The following is a 22,068-nucleotide window of genomic DNA, read 5'->3' on the forward strand; positions in this document are numbered from 1 at the left end:
TGAGTTTCGAAAAAGATCGGATCGCGTTCATTGTCCACTTCTGTTAACTGTTGCTAGTGATTGCAGAAACAATCTGTTTTAATTGTATTACGTATTCGGAATGTAGAAGTTGTTGCGTTATATCTAGTTCACTGCAGTATATTGGGGGGTTATGTTTTACGGATGTGCAAGTGGAAATTTGGAAACGTTGTATTTTTTTTTAATGGCGATAGTTTTTACTCGCTTTGTTTCAGTCACGGAGGCTGAAGTTTTTACTAATATCTAAACACGGCTCTTTTGTCAAGGCGTTGTACTTGTTCAGAAATATATATAACAAAATAAGTGTTACGTGAACAAATTTTTGTACGGCACACTAAAAACGATCCATCATTTTAATTTGACGTGTATTAAGATTCCACAGATCTTCCAATATACTTTTTTCTCTTACACAACAGTGAACGTAAACCACAAAAAAGAAGATCATAAACATTTAACAGGAAACATATTGCACAAAAAAACTCCTATTGCACTTAATTCTTGAGGCGACATGCAGCCATCATTCATATTATTCACGCATTCAATCAGAATGTCTTATTTGTAATCGTATTAATGCGTCTTATCTCAGATCTGACTCTAAAAAATTGAATTGTTTACGACATTGTGAAGATGTTGCCACACGGTGAAAGGAATTTGCATCAGAATATATTAGCGCAGAAGTTAGTCTGCCTGTAGGTGATTTAACAGAAACTAGGGAGATTTTGAACGTGTGTTGTCACCGTTCTATTGCTTCATCATGCTTCATTATATTATGATAACATTAGGATTCGTAACAAATAACGTCTAATTCGTAATCCTATTATACTATAACTATTAACGCCCGATATTAATTATGGCATTTGCATTTTCAAATTTTGAATGAACTTATTTATGTAAAGCAATATGTACAAAAATATATAGTCCTCTCACTGTCTCTTACGATAATGTCTTACCAGACGAAGTGTATATAAATTTATGATACACTTTTATTGTTTTTCAAAATAACAGCCTTGACAGAGTCGCAGTTAAGCGAGTTTTAAAAGTATTTTTCATTGTACTAACGATTTATGTGGGTGCCGTTCAATTTTAATACAAACTTTTAGCATAATTTCATTTAACTACTATTGAAACTCATAATAAACATTATGTATAAAAACAAAACATATAAAGTTGTTAGTCATACTAATTTAATGACAGAATGCTCTATCATCATAAAAACATTATTCATAACAATCCTTAGGAATAATTTTACTTGTTATAACATACATTTCGTATAATAATTAAAATATAGTACTAAATTTTAACGAATGGTGACATAGTGTTCTATGATAAATATACTTGGTGTCAATCAAACTATTAAATTATACAACAATCTACCTATTCAACTTTAAAGCTGGTCGCCGTTAGGTACGACGACGAGCGAAGCGAGGAGGAGTGTTAGATAGAACTGCGACCATATGGGGAGAACCATATGTCTTGGAAATTGTATTTAGCTTGTTCATTTTCACTAGGCGTTTATATGAAGTTTATCTGAATCCTTTAGGAACCACAAAGGTTCCAACTCACACTGGCCGCTGCTTTGCGGTAAAATATATGTCGACAGACGTAAAGTACGGATGTAGGTAAGTTTGACGCTTAGAAAAATCGATTATGTTCCATGCAAATATAATGTTTTATGTTTTTTTATTAATTAGTAATTCAGTGTTGTTAAACTTTCAGCAAACTCAATCAAATAAAGTTTATGAACGATTTCCCGTGGTTTGATTGTGAAACCACACCTTCAACATTATGCTGTTGGTTTTCATGAATAAAAAACGTTCTGAGTATAAAATAGTATACAGAGTGAACATTATACTGGTTGCCTGTTATGCAAATACATTACTATGCTACTAAACTATAATTACTTTCGAAATTATGCAATTCGTTTTTATTGTATTTGTTTTTATACCAAATCATAATTTCTGCATATCAAAATTATGCAATTCAAATTATGAAAAATGAAATTTCGCAAATTGTTATTATTAAAAACATTACACACCCATAAGAATCTAAATTTGAAATGGCGCCGACAGATCCATATTTCTACACAACATATACTCGTGGCCTCTTACAGTGTAATGTACCTTATATCTTGCTTGCTTAGGAGTCAAACTTCTGTGTCATTATTTAATGCGCATCTGATCTGGTTAACGGACTTAAGCCCGGAAACCGCAAGTGCCTAGATTTTGTAAGACGATTAATCTAGACCTAAAATATGACTAGGTTTCATTGCAAAACAGAGAAAGGCGTGTCAGCATTTGTTGATAAAGTACGTTTTCTACCTCGTTTGTATTCAGCCTACGATGTTAGCCTGCCTACATGTTCCGTGTAGTGTTTGAAAGTAAGACCTGAGCCTGATAGCGTAAAGTACAGTCGGTTGGTGCATTAGATCTAACTCTGGGGCTATTACCCGTGTGGTGATAAAACAACGATTTCAAGGTGTTATTATATACTTCGCAGGTATAATGGTATATCACTAAATTAAATTATATTTGCTTATAATCATTTTTTTAATAATTTTAAAATAGCGGTAAATTCAGTCTGTCCAATACAATATTGAAAATGTTAGAAGTTATTTGGTTGGTTTCTACAGCAGGCTTATATCAGTCACTAGGTACCAGGGGCGGCGGGTCCATACAACGTTCCCACCGGCTTGCCTAAAATTGTGGTTATACACTAACTGCAAAAGGTCGCGCCCAAGGACACACCTAGCGCACGCCTCACTTTAATCATGAAAAAAAAGTACATAATGTTAAGGTGTTTTTTTGTTCCGAGTTGCCTAGCCAGAATTTTCACGCGCCGCTACTGCTAGGTACTATGATTTACCTATACTTTTTGTTAATCGACTTGAGGATTATTGTTATCGGCTTGATTGGCTATGTGTGAAGAAAATTCAACATACTCAAAGATACTTTGAAATAGAGGTGGATTATCAAAGAAAGCTTTGTAGCCACAGAAAAGTTACTGCCATCTTTCGACTTATGATTAAAACTTTTAGAATGCCATTTGACTTTGATCCTTATTATTTCATTGATATGTGTTAAATTTGTAAAATATCAAATAGTGGCGCCATCTAATAGAGCATAGGCAAAAGGTATGGGGCGGCATCGTTTCGAAAGATGGCAGCAAATTTACTGTGGCTACAAAGTTTACTTTGACAATCATCAGATCCACCTCTATTCCAAATTCTCTTCGATATGCTCGTACTTGCCCCTAATGACTATACTTTTGAAAAGTAGAATCTCTCTACGCTCTAGTATTTTTGTTTCCTGTACTAAAATGCATAAGCATAAGTATTTGACGCGGACTGTACAGTACAATATCCGTTTATTCATAATGCCTCGACATTTGTACTGATATTACGAAAATGGTAATAGCCTGAATGCAGATGGAATTACTTATATAATTGCTCTTTGAGGATGCCGACACCACTCCACTGCAGCCGCGGGGGTCCCTCTTTTCAATTTGATGCAATTATGTAGTTTTGTGTGAAACGAACGATATAATAAGTCAAATGTCCAATTATTTCAAAATGGTTGACGACTTTGATAGAAACGTTTTTTTTTTCATTCCATAGGACAAAAATACACATCTTCGTAGCTTAGAATATCTCACTATAATATACACAAATAACAACTATTTATTTTGTTATGTTATAAATATAAAGAGATAAATTTTAATATCGATGAGTTTCATTATGTAAAACGGAATACTTATCGACCGAATCGATTCCGCTCGTTTCAAATCGTTTTAGTCGCGTCCAGTGGAGAATGTATGTTTACTTCAAAATATAAATCATCACTTTGCAGATTTAATCCAGAATTGTGAAAAATCGTTTCTAATTAGCATTGTCACAACCCTATAATTTCTTTTTACCATGTGTCAGCCTACCCTTCGAGTTTGAAAAATACTATAGAAGAGTATACAGTGGATAAGGCTTAGATCGACTCGACTCGACTCGACTTAGAAAACTCACATGCGATTTTACCGCCATATTATGCTCAGACGACCTAACCAAGATAACAATCGTAAATTGACAAACGCCGCACGATGAAAAAAAAACAAAAACATATTGGGGTGGGATGCTACGAAAAGTCGTGATTATTTGCATACATTATTTAAATTTCGAATGGCGTTGTCAAGCTGCGCGCAGTACAGTTGAGTAGCTCATCTTCCTTGCGTTGTCCCGGTATTTTGCCACAGCTCATGGGAGCCTGGGGTGCGCTTTGCAACGAATCCCAAGAATTGGCGTAGGCATTAGTTTTTACGAAAGCAACTGCCATCTGACCTTCCAAGCCAAGGTCACCTAAGTCTTATTGGGATTAGTCCGGTTTCCTCACGATGTTTTCATTCACTGAAAAGCGACTGGTAATTATTAAATGATCTCTTTGGTACGAGCCGGGGTTTGAACCCGTGACCTCCGGATTGCAAGTCGCACGCTCTTACTGCTAGGCCACCAGCGCTTCCATCAATTAGGTACAGTTGAGTCGTTCGCGGCACAATACACGTCGGGTCGTTTTTGGACTCTAATAAGGCTTATATAAATATCTATTCTAAATCGTTGCATGGTACAAACTAATTCACATGTACAAGGCATTATTTAAATCTAGATAGCCGGTGCTAAAAGGACTCGTGAGACTCACAGCCAAGTTTCCAAAAAACAATGCATATTAAACTGCTTATTAGCGTAATTACCTGCTCTTTCATAGAACACTATGTCGTACGCTCTCACGATATAATCCATTGTGTCACGACCACACTGCAGTATTGCTTTGCACTAATGTTGTGGAGTTTGGACCTTATACATTATATAGATAGTGAATTCGTTTTGTGTACAGGGCGTTTTATAAATCGTATTGTTATAACATCATTGTAGTGTCGATTTGGGCAATACAGTTATGACATAAACGAGCTTTAGACAAGCGAGATTTAAAAAAAACAACGTATTTTTTGGACTTATTTAGTTCACATGGCAAAATATTAATTTCATCAAAAACAGAAACATTTAACACATGTCGCTGTGGAATATTCGCCAGTGTTTTTTTTTCTACAGAACATTTCGGTTGTGTTTCATAAGTGACATATATGTACCTATATATTTGGATTGGAAAAGTTGTTACACATAACGGGGTTACCACCCTTTTATTATTTGATTTTCAATAATATTAGTTATCTAAGACGCCGATTCTGCACTATTATCGCCACCTATTTATAAATTTTGAAGTCCATGAGGTCGCAGCGCGCACAAGTTTTTTGCAGAAATCGCGAAGCGTCTGGTTGACGTAACTGGTGACCGAAGAGCTGGCGGCTTCCTCGCACAACTTATCAGCATTGCAATATAACCATAATGATACTTTATCATAATACTTTATTGCGACCATGGAAATGCCGCCAGCATCCTTGGTACAATGCCTCAAGGGCATATTTTAGATTTCAGCTAGTTATTAATAGTAATACCTCATTATATATCTATTATGCAAATAAAGAAAAAATCTGAAAATAGTTTTAACCTTCATATACGTGTGGAAGTAAATAATCGAAGGGTCGAACCACGGTTGTGCTGTATATAGAGCAGAAAAAATTGAAGAAAATTGCAAAAAAAATTACTGAAAATTCGGTCAGGATCCTTATCATTTAAATACAAGTGGTTATTACATAATCAGATTTAAAAATATCCATTATATCAACAACAAAATGAAATAACATCAGAATGTTCAGCCGCTTTCAACACTGCAAACTTGCTAGAAACACGCGGGGTGGTGAAAAGCTTTACTAATGAGGCAGAGCTCGCCGTTAAAGCGTCCTCTAGTGCCCGACAAGATAAAAACAAACTGACGTCATTTTATTATTTTATTATTTATTTTAAACTTTATTGCACACATAAAGAAAAATGTACAAATGGCGAACTTAATGCCAAAAGGCATTCTCTACCAGTCAACCATTGGGTCAAACAGAGACATTTGTGTATGTTGGTGCAGGAAAAAATAATAACAAATAATAAGGAAAAAATTAAACGTGAAGTCAAATAATATCAAAAATATATAAATAGTTAAATACTACTACTTATATAATGTATAAAAGATAGACTAATACATATAATTATGTACATATACATGATGGTGAACCTTATTTAAGTTCTTCTGACAGAAGATGCTTGCGAAGTAGTCGTTTGAAAACGGGTTTGCTTGGGGCTTGTCGAATAAAGAGAGGGAGGGAATTCCAGTTTATGTCACTATTCATAATGTAGTTACTAGTATCAATGAAAAAGTTATATTTGATAGTTTATTTTATTGTTTAACCAAGTTTAAAATTTCAAAGGAGAAGGTTCTTAACTTGTTGTACGACGACGTCAAATGTAATATATATATTACGAGCTTATTGTGTCCCACTGCTGGGCAAAGTCCTCCCCCTCTTCTTCCACTCGTCCCGCTTGACCTACAACTGGCTAGTTTCTCAAGGAGTCTAAGTTATCCCGCCATCGCCGACGAGGTCTGCCAGATCCCCGGTTTCATTCGTGGGGCACTCACTCACACACACCTGCAACACCAGAGTTGCAAGTGCCGGTCATTAAGATGAGAGTACGCTCTTTTCTTGGACGTGTGAAGATCGTATCGGTCCGGAAATACCGCAGGCGACAGTTTTCCACAGTTTAGCTGTGCGAGGCGGGAAGTTTCCGGAGAAACGCACAGTTGAGGATTGCCAACCATCTAAGTGGATGATAATGATTATGATTAGGAAAAAAATTAAAGTTTATAACTCCTGCTGTATACATATCATTTGTACAAATAATTTGGTAGAGGTTCGACAGACTGACATTTGTTAGACATTATAAAAAAATCGACGTATAACATACTGACATTACAATATTCACGCGGGTACCGAAAAACTAAAGTAACCCGTCAATGATTAGGTACTATAAATACTCTAAAAAATAACCTTTACGTTTATAAGTAACGTTATAGGTACAGTCACGTCTGAAAACATCGACACGATCGAAGTGCCAAAAATATGTATACACGACCTCATGTCCCATATATTAGGGGTAGTGTATACATATTTTTGGCACTTTGTCCGTATCCATATTTTCAGACGTGACCGTACCAAACAATAAATTATAGTCAACTCAATTGTTTGTGACCAAATTAAATTAAGCCATCACTTTAAACCGTTCTTAATGGATTTCTGTTAAAATTATCAATTTAGCCACTCTCGAGTAACTATTATTCACAATAATTGACTCAGATTCGTTTTGCAATCGCTGTATTATGGTAATCGAGGCCGATTACAATCAAATGCCAAAAAATCGATCTAACCTTGGCAGAATCGATTCATTTCGCAATACGTTATTATTTTGATTAATGAGTCCAATCATTAGTGGAACATCTTGTTAATAGAAGCTCTCGTTCTCTAAGATTTCAATGTTGAATAGGTCAGCCCGTACAAAGAGTCGAAATTAAGCCTTTTTTTAAATTACTTCGGTGGCAAACAAGCATACGGCCCGCCTGATGGTAAGTAGTCTCCGTGGCCTATGTACGCCTGCAACTCCAGAGGAGTCATATGCGCGTTGCCGACCCCTAACACTTCGCACCCCCGTTGAGCTCTGGCAACCTTACTCACCGACAGGAACATATCAGTATGAGTAGGGCCTAGTGGTGTTTTGCTGCAATTTTCTGCAAGGTGGAGGTACTTCCCCAGTTGGGCTCTCATACGCTTTTTAAATATATTTTTTTGTGTCCACCCTCCTCCACCCTTGTTCACTGTTCGGGTTGCTATTCGTCAGGATTGCCCCTGTAAAGATTTTTGGTGCTTTGTCGTAATTGCGGGAGGATTTGACGAGTGTCAGAGTTTTTAAAACCCTTCAAACTAACTGCTAAGAACAGAGACGAGGAGGGACGTTAGCCGCCTTAGGTGAAGACGCGGGTTCGATTCCCGCCTCGGCCACCGGTGGAGTTGGTCACTTTTTCTTTAGTGTATGATATCTATTTTAGTTTATAATTTGTATATAGTAGTGTGACTACAAAAAAAAAATATTTCATAAAATAATATTATTTGTTCCCTAATTAGGCTAAAAGCAGAGGTCTAATTATGGAGAAAACTGAACTACTACTACTAAAAGCAGAGATCTAATAAGTCCATACTGGAAGAGCTACGCATAAAACGCCGGTTGTCAACGATATGCTAGGACCTAATTAATTCTCTTATACTTCGGACATCTCTCACGCCGCTCCCCGGATAGTTTAAGAGAGAGTTTTTATGACGGGCAAAGTTGAAGGCACCAGACCTCAGGGCCCTTCCGCTACTAGCTGGTGTGCTCAAATCACTGCACCTATGCAACTAAAACTGCAGGAATAGAAGTCCATGGAGGAACCTGGTCTTCAACAATACATGATGTCACGATCCTCAGCATTGAGGGACCGATTGAAGAGGTAGTAGAATTACATAGATCGAGGGACGGGACAGTGAGTTTTGGAGAACTTTTCGACACATCTTGGTCGCGGATAACTAAGTCGCTTAACTTCAAACTCAGATAAATCCAACTGTCAGATTTTGCGATTTTAGTATTATTAAGAAAAGGTAATAGGATAGATATTACCTAAGAAGGTCGAATGGATTTATCTGAATTTGGAGTTAAGCGACGCAACTAATGTTCTAGCAAACTTTCGATCTATTTTATTCGGTGGACTAAATTAACGGAGAGATCGGTAGTTTAATACAGGCCTGTATTTATGCAGTTCTACGCATGATACGGTATGATTACCTACGTAAAGCCGAGCAGGCGTTCCTGAGCATTATTCATTTGCAATTTTATGAGCGCATACGCTTACAGCGGGGTCGCAGCGGACAATGCGATGAAATAGGACACTGGAAACAAGGCTAGATGATAAGGAAAAATACTTACCTATATATTAAGAATAGAAACAAAAGTTGAGAAAATTTACATATTCTATTTACGGCCCCGTAGGTTCTTGTTCTCTCACTCCCACTGAACGTAATAAGCGTGAGTGAGATGGATGCGGGACCGCGGATGTCACGTTTTTAAACTTTTATTTGGTGTAAGCTAAAAAAGTAATCGCTGAGTTCCCTCAAAAATAAAATTGCGCATTTTTATATGCAATTTTCATATTTTTAGCTTTTGTGCATAAATTGTAAAAAAAATAAAGTGCGTTTTTTTTTCTATCGAGCTAAAGTAAAAAAACAGGATTCGAATCGCTGAAGTCCCACCCTATAAAAATCCTCAAAATTGCTAATTTACCTTTTGGCAACCGTATTGATATCTAAAAATCGGTACGAGTTTTCAAAAACTCCGCTCTCAGAACTTACGGCACCATAAACAAAAAAGCGGCCAAGTGCGAGTCGGACTCGCCCATGAAGGGTTCCGTACCATTTATGACGTATTAAAAAAACTACTTACTAGATCTGGTTCAAACCAATTTTCGTTGGAAGTTTGCATGGTAATGTATATCATATATTTTTTTTAGATTTTTCATTCTGTTATTTTAGAAGTTACGGGGGGGGGGACACTTTTTACCACTTTGGAAGTGTCTCTCGCGCAAACTATTCAGTTTAGAAAAAAATGATATTAGAAACCTCAATATCATTTTTAAAGACCTATCCATAGATACCCCACACGTCTGGGTTTGATGAAAAAAGATTTTTTGAGTTTCAGTTCTAAGTATGGGGAACCCCCAAAATTTATTGTTTTTTTTCTATTTTTGTGTAAACATCATAATGCGGTTCATAGAATACATCTACTTACCAAGTTTGAACAGTATAGCTTTTATAGTTTCGGAAAAAAGTGGCTGTGACAGAATCGGACAGACAGACGGACATGACGAATCTATAAGGGTTCCGTTTTTTGCCATTTGGCTACGGAACCCTAAAAATATCAATTATCAATATTTACGACTGTATGAAAACATCTGGCGAAATAAAAGTTTTGTAATATATCTAAGAAACATCATCAAAGTATCGATCCATCACAGAACATCGCAACCGGCGAGCCGTTCTGAGGATAACAATTATTAGTGTGCACAAAAACACACAGACAGCCTTCCACTCTAAACTAAACGCATATAAAACATTATAACCATGTTCGAATACCTAATTAACATTACATATAATAAAATTAAAAATTTCACGTCATAATTAAAACTGCACTTTTAGATGAGTTAAGTGAGATATTGTAAACGAGGGAATTAAAGATCCGAGTTTGCAATATTCTTACCCCCTTAAGTTACAGACAATGTTTTTCTTATTACCCTTGCGAAGAAAAAACTTAATTTTTAGTAACTAATTTGAAATAATTCTTAAATACGGTAACATTCTAAGCTGTCGTCCGCCATATTGTCATTTTTTGACAAGTTAGGCCCGCAGGGGGCCTACCGCGAAAATCGAAGTTCGTCAATTGCGGGGATTTTTCTCTGTCACTCTAATACGTCTTAGTGAGAGTAAAAGAGAAAGATCCCCGCAGTTGGCGAATTTCGGTTTTCGCGGTAGGCCCCATGTAAACGGCGCGTACGCGTAAGAGATGCGTAAGCGTATCGTAATACGAGCGTAGAGTAGAACGAGAGCGCTGCGAGCACGAACAACTTCAAACAAGTCAAAAAACTCAATAGAGAAGTTGGCGCATTTCATTCAACTTATTGTTAGTTGTATTGCATTGGCTTCTATGCACAAAGTTAGTCCTCAGTTTGAATGCTCGTGATTCTATCGTGTTTCATTGGAGCATTTATCTGTATCGTCAGTTATATCGGAGTTAAAATAGTGGCAATACAATAGTCTGGCAAGTAACAACCCCGATCGAAATACCAAATTTTTGAAAGTTATAAAAGTTATAAAATTGTAACTCTTACTTTTATAAAGTTATAAAAGTGTATAAAAGTACAAGTTACAATTCGTAGCGATAGCGTAGTCGATCGAAATTGTAGCTGATAGTTTTGCTTTGCTTATTATAGTTTGAAAATTGTATTAACCCTCGATAGGTGCGTTTGGTTCCTCCGTGCAATTTTATTTTCAATTCAATTCAATTTAAAAAAAAATTCAGACTAATGCCCATAAATAATCACCAAAAATAATAACAAACTGAAATAAAAATAAAAATCATTTCAACGACTAAATATAAAAATAAAGAAAAAATACAATACAAAAAAGAAAAAAAATAACTAATTGTTAGTGTTAAGTATGTCGTCATGTTGTATCTCTTTTTTGTATAAGTACCTGTTACCTTCCGTGATTATTCCTCACTTGATGGTCTCATCGGAAGATCAGCGCTGGAAGTCACCAGCAACATGCTGAGGTGAGGCCATTTCGTAACACTTTATTCTCCCTATGTTCTCTTTTATGTATTGGACTGTTTGTGTGTTTACGAAAAAAAAGTCTATACTATTCTATACGTTATTTATATAATTAACAGTTTAATGAATCACAACTAGGAAAGTTTTTTAAGCTTGAGGTCGGCAGCAAAACTAATTCCTCGTAGAAATCCGGTTGGATATATCAATTTTTCTGGCCGTTGAGTAAGATTAATGGTCCTCGAGTTACTGGAAACATTCGAGGTTGTTAGGGACGTTTCAGTAAAAAGCAATCATTTTCTGAGACTAGGTAGTAGACTGATGTTCGCAACATGAATAGCATTTTCCGATGAGACCATCCGGTGAAACAAACATAACAAATTGACAAATGATTAAATATGACATTTATAGTGGCACTGCCACGCTTCATCACTGTAAAGTCTGTTCAGGGTTGGGTTAGCCAGACTAGGTAAAATCGTAAATTTTTATTGGAACATTAAATAAAAATAAAAACATATATCAATAAACTTTAAACTAACATGACAGCACTTAGCAGCAGCAGGTTTGCTTCACTTAGGAGCAAAACTGTCCCAATAGTAGCATATTAGGAGAATGTGGAGAGGTCGATGTCGATCAAGGGGAGAAGTACATGCTTAATACATAACAGTACTCCTTGAAATTTTCTACAAATCGGCCTAACATATGATGTACTTGGCATTTACGGTTATTTTGTAATTTCGAATTGAAAAGTAGAAAAAAAATGACAGTCGTCTTTAACATTGAACTAACAGACACTTTCTATGGCTGTTTTTAATGGTACATTTTTGCACCGAACTATAAGGCACCTAAAAGTAACTTCAAAAATATGCCCCATTAAAACAATTTCATGATGATTTTATAGTGGCAGAATTTCTTAGTTATACATGGTTCCATAGGTGGAAATAAAAATATTGGAAAAAATAAAAATGTGTTTTTTTCTACTTTTCGATTCGAAATTACAAAATAACCGTAAATGCCAAGTACATCATAAGTTAGGCGGATTTGTTTTGAAAATTTTAAGGAGTACTGTTATGTGTGAATTATGCCCCCCCCCTTGATCGACATCAACTTCTTCACATTCTACTAATATGCTACTATTGGGACAGTTTTGCTCCTAAGTGTATACGGCTACAGAAAACTGTCGAACTTCATATATTTATAAATACTTATTACTACACGCCCAGTCAGCAGCAGAAGAACCTGGTGAGATGTTCAAACTGAACACAACGTTATTGTTAAGAAAATAAAAATGCTAACAAATAATTTTCAACACCGCGCTCCGCTTAGCTTTTACCTTTCCTGCAGTTGTTTACCTTAGGTACATTAACTTATTCACAGAAATCAGAAAATTATTTTCAAAGTATTATTCCTTGAATAATATCTTGTGGTTTCTTCAATTTTTCTCATCTTTTATCTCTTTCATTTCAGTCTAAAGAGAAGATGACACGCGGCGTTCGGCGAGGCTGTGTGCGTCTACGCGCAGCCGTCATAGGTATAGACGACGAAGACGATTCAACGTTCACCATCACCGTCGATCACAAGACTTTTCATTTCCAGGTGAGTCTGTACTAACGGCAATACAACTGGCCATTTTGGATCTTAGTTCCTTATATTAAGGTTGAAGTTAAGACATAGTTTTTTACGTTGATGCATTTAAACTATAATTGCATTTCCTAATTTCCAGGCCCGAGACGGTTCAGAACGTGAGCGCTGGGTCCGCGCCCTCGAAGACACGATCTCCCGACACGGTCGTCGGTCGCGCTGGTCGCGGAGCGTTCCAGCGCCGAGCGCGCGGCATGGCGACCTCGAGCGGCGGATAGCCGAGGCGGACGCGTACCTGCAGATCATGATCGAGCTGGTGGAGGTACTGCTCGCACACTACAGCTGTCTCTCAGACTGGCCGCTATACACGATATCGTTCCAGCGCCGAGCGCGCGGCATGGTGACCTCGAGCGGTGGATAGCCGAGGCGGACGCGTACCTGCAGATCATGATCGAGCTGGTGGAGGTACTGCTCGCACACTACAGCTGTCTCTCAGACTAGCCGCTATACACGATATCGTTCCAGCGCAGAGCTCGCGGTATGGTGACCTCGAGCGAAATTGATTTAAAATGTGGACATCTGGCAATTTAATCGTTGTACTTCAAGTTTTCTGTATTTTGTTTTGTTCCAGAAAATGACACTCAGGGTGTCAGAGCTGGGTGACCCGCATGAGAAGGCGAAAGGACAAGTTATATTAGACCATTCCAATGTGAGTACCCTCAATTTTCTCTACATCTAACATCCAGTGTTTTTCAACCCTTTCACAATAATAAATGAGTAAAAATCCCACCAGTTGTAACTTGGGTTAGCACCATTGTTGGGAATATGATCTCTCTTGGGATGAAAAAGCAGACAGGATGAAAAACATTGCAGTATGCCATAATGCCCAAGAGCTGTAAAATTACCTGATGATATTTCTTATCAGGGCACCAACCCCTTTTACATCACATCGCTAAGCCTAAATCATACACAGAAAAGTTAATGTAAATATTTGCAACATGAAATCATGATGAGATCTGATATATTTAATACGAAGGTTGAGGCGTGATCGCCTTTTCATACAAACGTAGTCCTCATTTTCCTCTCTCGATATTAACATTTAAATTAATGATTTACGTTTGATTTATTTCGAATTTTTCATTATTATAAAAGTTAGGAGCATTTAAAACATTGCATGAAATTTGTTTTTCGCTCTTAACTTTTACAGTAATCCAAAATTCAAAAAAGTCCTCAGGGGCATAGCTATGGTTAATATACATCCAATTATATTAAAAGTTTATCCATAAGGTCAATATCCAAGAGGAAAATGGGGACTACATTTGTATGGAGAAGCGGTCGCCTTTCCACTTAAAGACGTTTCGAAAAACCGTTAAGCCAAAACCGTTCTAAAAGACGACTTCGTTACGAAGTCGTTTATCTAAATTGCTAAACATATACATTTAAATGAATGCTTGACGAAAATTCGATATATTTATCTCATCATCACCAATGAAAATGAAAAATGAAAAATGAAAAATGTTTATTTGGGTAACAAATAAATTACAATTATAATATAATGGCTGGAGTTTCCTAGTAGATGAATATATACATCTGTGTCAGGAAACCCCGCTCTTCCGTTTGAGGTTTACAATAACTGTACAAACAATATCTTTACAAACAAAACATTATGAACACTTTAAATATTATAGATTCAGCTTTCAAAGCGTAAATACAAGAACGCCAGCAGCGAGCTTGATTGTACATGGATTCTTATTATTTTATTATAATTTTCAATGTTTTCCTTTGCAGGCAATGTTGGATAACATAAAACATTCCATAGTGCTTCTACAAATAGCTAAGGTACTGTAGTATGCTGACACGTATTCATATTATAAAGAGCGTGGAAAGTTGAGATAATATAAGAATAACTGCTTGTTTTTCGTTCTGTCACGTCTTCGTAAAAAATAATAAGACAGCGACAGTCCACGTTGTAAAATTACTCGACCAATTTAAGAAGGCTCCGTTTCCATACATATTATTAGCAATCAGTTACCTTCTTACCTCACTCGGATAATATTATGAAAATGCACGAGTGTTATAAATGTTATAATATACTGAAAAAGCGTGTTTAATATCTAGGACCATGACCCAAACGGTGGAATAAAAACGCTGTTTTGAGCAAGTGTATTGAAAAATATATTAGGAAATTAAATGTCATATGTCGCTTACCATAATGATGAAATTTGCTTATATCTATAAACAAATAACCTAACCATAAGCATAAGCGAATAACCTGTCAAAGCGTCTTTATGACAAGCGACAAAGTGGGACTTTTTGTTTGGGAACGACACATATGAACTGTCTTTATTTAACCATCTCCACTTTCCACCTTCTATATGTCAGCGGCCGATCGTAAGATCAGGCAGATCGTAAAAATCTCTCTCTTGTTCCCTGGGTCAACGGAGCCTCCTATTTCTGGACGGTTTGGACATCTGAAGCTACCTAACGAACCTATTCTAGGGAACGTGCCCATACTACGTGCCAGTGTTGGCCGAAGTTAATTATAATTCACTATTAATCATTATAAAATTGAACCGTAAACAGTAACGGACGGTTACAGTTTACGGTTCAATTTGTAATGGTTCATTGTCAATTCTAATTAACGTTCGGGAAACACTGCTACGTGCCCAGTTTAGGGAGGGGAGTACAAAATTGTGAAAAATGGGTGACGTTGTATGGATATGGTCCCCTACATATCTATTGGTTTAATGCGACTACCGTCAAAACATTATACAGGAACATTACGATCTGCCTGATCTTAAGGTCGGCCGTCGGCTGTCATATACACTAATTGTATAAAAACAAAGAGAATTTGAAATAGAGGTGTATTGTCAAAGAAAACTTTGTAGCCACATAAATTTACTGCCATCTTTCGATACGTGATTAAAAACTTTTAGAATGTCATTTGACTTTGATCCTTATTCTTTAACTGATATGTGTTAAATTTGTTAAATATCAAAAAGTTTCTTTGACAATAGTACACTTCTATTTCAAATTATCTTTGATAAAACTAAGCTAGACACTGCTTTTACGAGATCTGCTTAAGATAGTGATATCTGCGGAAGAATAATTTGCTTCGTCACTTATTTTTAATAAGCTTATTACAGTATGTGTTACTACAGTTTTCATAACAGCTTATTGACGTAAAAAACGTAATTTCATCGAAACTTCCATTTATACAGACGAAAATACAAATACAATGACTTCTTTGAAATTTAAACAGCACCATCTAGCGAGACTGACACGCGATTACAGTATATTTCTGCTTTTTGCATTTAATATGGTATTTAAAATTACATTAGTTTGTAACTTTATAGGTCAAAAATAATTACCATTTGGGAGGGTAAACTTTTGCAAAATCCACGTTCTATTTAATCCTTGTTATATAGATCTAAAATAACCGAACATGTATGTACACGTTCATTCCTTACAACATTTTTTTATATCTGCTTAAGGCCCAAGGTCCTACCGATAGTACTCCTTCAGTTCGATGAAATTTAAATCATATTCAATTGGAATAGCGTCGCTTTTGCATTGTTTCGTTCAATTTTCAAACAACACAAAATAAACTCTATTTTCTCCATAATAGATTCAAATTTCAATGGCAAAATAGGATTTTCCAATTGTATGGCTGGGCCTTAGGAGGATATCAAACAAAAATGTTCAGAATCAGAATCAGATTTTTATTTGCTAAAACATGGTACAAAAGGTCATACACATAAAAAAGGAACTACATGTTTCGTCACAAAGACATGCAAATATTCAAGAATGTCATGTGTATCGCATGCATAAATTACTTATACCTACTCTATTACAAATGTATGTCATTGAGATATTCTTGAATGGTATAATATGCCTTAGATGCTAAAAATGTATACAATGCAGTTTTAAACTCTTTAATGTTTTCTTGTTTTAGGATGCTTAGTGGTAATTTATTAAATATTCGTGGGGCCATACCGATTATGTTTTTAGACACAAAGGCGGTTCTAGATGACTTATAATTAATTTTTCCCTGATGACGCAGGCTATTGAATTTTGTAAATTCGTTCATATTACATTTAACATAGGTTGCTATTTCATACACATATAAACAAGGAACTGTCAGTATTTTTAATTCTCTAAAATGAGTTTTACATGAATCCATGGTTGTAATACCGCATACTGATCTTAAACATTTCTTTTGACTCTTGAAAACCAATTCACGGGCAGTTCCTTTTTGTGTTTCTACTTTCTCTTGTCTAACATCAGAGCATATCAACAAAACATAGTTGTGTTACGTATTTACCAGGTATATTTTGTATGGTCATTGTATTAAGTTCGCTTTGTTATTTTCTTTCAGAATACAGTAAATCCCGTAAACGGTGTCTACCAAGGACCAACAAGTACCTCACAAACACATATCAAACAAGGTATAACATCACACTTCTGTCCTTAACCCGAATGCCTTGAAATACGCTTCGAGCCAATTGGTTTTTTTTTAAAGTGAAAACTTCTTTCGCGGCGCTGTGCACTTTTTGTGATGGGGACAAAATGTTAAACTCGCGACAGGTCACGTGACCGACAGATTCGTGAGACTGAAAATTCGTAAGACAGACACGTGACCTGATCGAAAAACTATTACAATATCATTGAAGCCAGTAGTTAATTTTTTTATGTAATATAAATTGTCGTGTTTGTGTACGATAGCGCAATAAATGAATATTGTATTTTACCACATACATGATAGTACTTTTATACTGGTAATTAAAGCAACTCGTGCAAATTTATTCCCTAACCATTCCAATATATCAAAAATGCACAACGTTAATTTTGAATTTTTCACTTCTGCCGGCACTGCAACCCGTTATTTTTCTTTTATACTACGTCGGTGGCAAACAAGCATACGGCCCGCCTGATGGTAAGCAGCCTCCATAGCATATGTACGCCTACAACTCCAGAGGAGTCACATGCGCGTTGCCGACCCTAACACTCCGCACCCTCAATGAGCTTTGGCAACTTTACTCACCGGCAGGAACACAACACTATGAGTAGGGTCTAGTGTTATTTGGCTGCGGTTTTCTATAAGGTGGAGGTACTTCCCCAGTTGGGCTCTGCTCTAGATCTGGAATGACATCCGCTGTGATGTGCCCTACCACACAACGCGAGATGTGTTCACAATACCATACCTCTCTCTTGGACGTATGTTAAGGACGTACCAGGGTCCATTCTCTTAGGTTTGCCGGGAGACGACATATAGCTTAAAGGGGTCCACTGATCACCAGTTCACCGGACGATATCGGTCTGTCAGTTATTCGCGATTGTCAGTTTTTGCGAATATCTGACAGACCGATATCGTTCTGCGAACTGGTGATCAGTGGGCCCCTTTAGATTTTAGCTTCCTAAAGCTTACGGTCACGGTCCAGTATTCAGTATTTGGTATCATTTAATTTTCAAACAAAACAATATCAACTCTATTTTCTATAGTATAGGTTCAAGTTTCACTAGCAAATTTTGGATTCTTTTGTATGGCTAGGTTTTAGGAGGCTTGGGGAAACTTTCCCTCATCCCTTATAATGTGACATAGTACCCTGTGTGTGTCGTCAACCGATATAAAGACCCTAAGGCTGCCTTTCCACTGAGGAGAAGATGAGAGGCACGTGTTGAAATCATGGCTGTAATCCACATCTCTTTTCACTGCTCATCATCTTCCTCGCGTTGTCCCGGCATTTTGCCACGGCTGATGGAAGCCTGGGGTCCGCTTGGCAACTGATCCCAAGAATTGGCGTAGGCACTAGTTTTTACGAAAGCGACTGCCATCTGACCTTCCAACCCAGAGGGTAAACTAGGTCTTATTGGGATTAGTCCGGTTTCCTCACGATGTTTTCCTTCACCGAAAAACGACTGGTAATAATCAAATGATATTTCGTACACAAGTTCCGAAAAACTCATTGGTACGAGCCGGGGTTTGAACCCGCGAACTCCGGATTGCAAGTCGCATACTGTTACCGCTAGGCCACCAGCGCTTCAACCGAGCGCTTCAGCGCGTATTACAAATACAATCAATTGCTTGATTTCCGCACGTCTCCATTCATATCTTCCTCAGTGGAAAGGCAGCCTAATGCCGACGCTGACAACAAAGACTCTCATAGAAATGTAAAAACGAATGCATGGCGTGATGGCGGTTGATATTACCCACGCCCGCGTCTGGTCACTTTGCTCGAAACGTTCATGTAATGGCGTACGTACGGATCAGAACAATCGCACAGTTTAACGTTCGCTCCTGTTGTCGCCATCATGAGTGTCAAGACCAGAGGGCCCACCGCGAACCACGTTCGACTTGTTGCCTCCCTGTCACACTTACGTACGTGTTTACAAGTGCGACAGAGAGGTAAACCAGATTATCCAAAATCCAAATTGTGCCGGTTACATGGTCGAACAACAGTAGCTAGAATTCGGCAGTCTTTTGTTTTGACGTGACGTCGTTATGACGCAATCACACCGGGTCGTTCGCTGTATGCCAACAATGTCGGTTGCCAATGTGATGCCGCTATCATTCATATTTGAGTTAGATTAGGAATACGTCATCATATACATCGTAGCGGCCAAGGTGTTCTTAAATATCTGAACACGCCCCTTTTGTCACGGCGTTAGAGTGCGTGTTCGGATATTTGTGAACTCCTTGGCCGTCCCGATGTATCTGATGGCGACTGTACAACACAAATGTCTAAATCTATTCCAAAAAATACTGTCCTTGTAAGCAGCACGACATGCAAACTCGAGCTTTTATATTGGCACAAATACATTTACAGTTACAACAGGAAGAATTGATACTACTATGTAATTTCTACCTGACAACCTTTTCCATCCCAAAGAAAATTTACAACGTATTACATCAGCCACTGTGGGTACACGTTGTGTAGGTCTTACTGAGCTACATTTACTATGGGACCAACTCGGACATCGCGAAAAAAAATTGAATCTCATACATTTTGGCTGGCTGATATCTTGTATGGCAGAGTCAATTTTTTGTCAGAATTTCGTGGTTGGTCCCATAGTAAAAGTAGCTCAGTAAGTATATAGGTACAACGTGTAGCCATCCCACTTTCAGTGGCTGATGTAACACGTTTTATACAGAACTCCACAAAGCTTGTTAGCTGCTGTTATTTTGTTAATCACATCTATTATCCACTTAACCCTTGTCTCGATTTAAGCCATTCGCTCGCGTCATATTGTTAAATGTACTTTTTTCTATTTATTGTATGTGTGCTGCGTACGGCATGAAGCTTGCTAATAAACCAGAAGATGACTGTATCGGCCAAGCAATAAGAAGGTATCGAGGGAAATGCTTGGAACACAGTTTTTGACTCCGTATCTTAGTTTGGGCTAGTTAGGAGGTGAACATATCAAAATTCCCCGGCCGACGCCTTTGAGCAGCGGGAGAGGGGGGCTTAATTATATTAGTCAAGTTTTCGATATCTTAAATTGTTTTCGAGATATCTTCCCATGAAAGTTTATTTGGGGCGTTCAATTCAAACTCCTCCCCCCCCCCCCCCCCCCCCGACCCCGCTCAAGCAAGGACTACGGCCGCGGACTTTTGATATGTTCACCTCCTAACTAGTCCAAACAAAGTTACGAAGTCAAAAATTGTGTTCCAAGCCTTTCCCTCTATAACTTTTTTGAGCATTCATTGCATGGCCTAGTATGTCAATTTAAAAAATATAGACCATCAGTCAATTAAGTGTGTTGCTGTTATGGCGTCCGCTAGCTGACGCGGCTGCACGGAGCGGGTGAACGGGTTTACGAAAAATATATGAACAACGATAGATGGATCCCGCGTGCGTGCGCCCGCTGCGTGCACCCGCGCCCGCTAGCGGACGCCTTTACTACATGTTATAACTAGAGAGTAGTGCTTCTTTGAATACATGTTAGTTTCCAAATCCAGGGTCTTCAGACGTTTCCCCGCACGTGGAGCTGGGCTCCGAATGTCGGGAACTGTCTACTTCTACACACTCACTGCCATTGGAAGCCATCGATGCGACAAGTGAGTCTATACTCTATTACTATCGAAATAAGATCCGTTTCAGATTGTAACGGAATGCACTTTTTACTCCCGTGCCGTCGGAAAGTTTCCAATATCGCAAAATTTCCACATGGGAAATTTTCGGGAACATGTCATATTTTTGTATGGGAGTCGAAATTTTCCATTTCCAAATTTAATGATTCCTTCGTTACGTTTGAAATTTTCTTGAACATTCTATGAAAGTTTTGGAATCTTTCCACCGCTCTGAAACCCTCTGCTCATGAAACCATCGACGCTACAAGTTAATACTCTATTTCAACTGAAATAAGATTGAGTTCAGGTTGTAAGGGAATTCACTAAATCCTGCTGCTCAAAATCACCCACGCTACATGTGAGTTGGGACTCTATTACTATTGAAATAGGGTTTAGTTCAGATTGCCATCAGACGTGGAGCTGGGCTCCGAATGCCGAGAACTGTCTACTTCTACACACTCACTGCCATTGGAAGCCATCGTAGCGACAAGTGAGTCCTTATTGCTATTAAAATACGGTTCAGTTTAAATTCACAGCCCTATGGTGCCCTGCCGCTCGATGCCATTGAAAGCCACGAGTGAATTGATACTTTATTGCTATTGAAATAACGTTCAGTTCGGATTGAACTGTAAAGTATTATCATCGATGTGACAACTTGACAAGTGACTTGTTACCCTATTTCTGTTGAAATAAGGTTTAGTTCAAATTAAAACTACAATAATCCTTTAACGACCAATTAATTAGGCAGTTTTACCAAACATTTCCTTGACCGAAATTATTTGCAAGTAATTATAATCAATGTACAATCGTCGTCATAGAATATGTATATGAATTTTAATATATTCGTTCGGAAATCTCATAATCGATTCCGTCTTTCTGTCTGTTAACTCTTCACGTTTAAACTACTGATTTAAGTGGAATTTGTACGTATAGTTTTTACAAGCTTTTATTTAAGTTACCCTGTTAGTATGTAAGTTTGTTAATGTGGGTCAAATCTTTGAAGCTACATTTGACCCACTTCCTGATTTCTAATTGAGTTGAAAATTTGCATACATATGTAAGTCGGGTGAC

At 37.5% G+C, this 22,068-nt stretch overlaps 2 protein-coding genes across 3 annotated transcripts in view; one reads left to right on the top strand and one right to left on the bottom strand.

Moving 5' to 3' along the window:
* Positions 1–4,850, bottom strand: part of LOC133527940 (elongation of very long chain fatty acids protein 7-like) — a 30,015-nt gene extending 25,165 nt beyond the window's left edge. Inside the window, exon 1 of the mRNA XM_061865141.1 lies at positions 4,750–4,850. Coding sequence (XP_061721125.1) covers positions 4,750–4,798 — 49 coding nt within the window. The 5' untranslated portion in view covers positions 4,799–4,850. The remainder of the gene's footprint in view (positions 1–4,749) is intronic.
* Positions 1–22,068, top strand: part of LOC133527935 (oxysterol-binding protein-related protein 9) — a 124,345-nt gene that overhangs the window by 25,297 nt on the left and 76,980 nt on the right. For both annotated transcript variants that reach the window (XM_061865133.1, XM_061865134.1), the window contains exons 2-7: positions 12,813–12,941; positions 13,069–13,248; positions 13,558–13,635; positions 14,715–14,765; positions 17,305–17,374; positions 20,887–20,985. In XM_061865133.1, coding sequence (XP_061721117.1) covers positions 12,813–12,941; positions 13,069–13,248; positions 13,558–13,635; positions 14,715–14,765; positions 17,305–17,374; positions 20,887–20,985 — 607 coding nt within the window. The remainder of the gene's footprint in view (positions 1–12,812; positions 12,942–13,068; positions 13,249–13,557; positions 13,636–14,714; positions 14,766–17,304; positions 17,375–20,886; positions 20,986–22,068) is intronic.

The sequence above is a fragment of the Cydia pomonella genome, chromosome 18, assembly GCF_033807575.1.
Source record: "Cydia pomonella isolate Wapato2018A chromosome 18, ilCydPomo1, whole genome shotgun sequence".
NCBI lineage: Eukaryota > Metazoa > Arthropoda > Insecta > Lepidoptera > Tortricidae > Cydia > Cydia pomonella.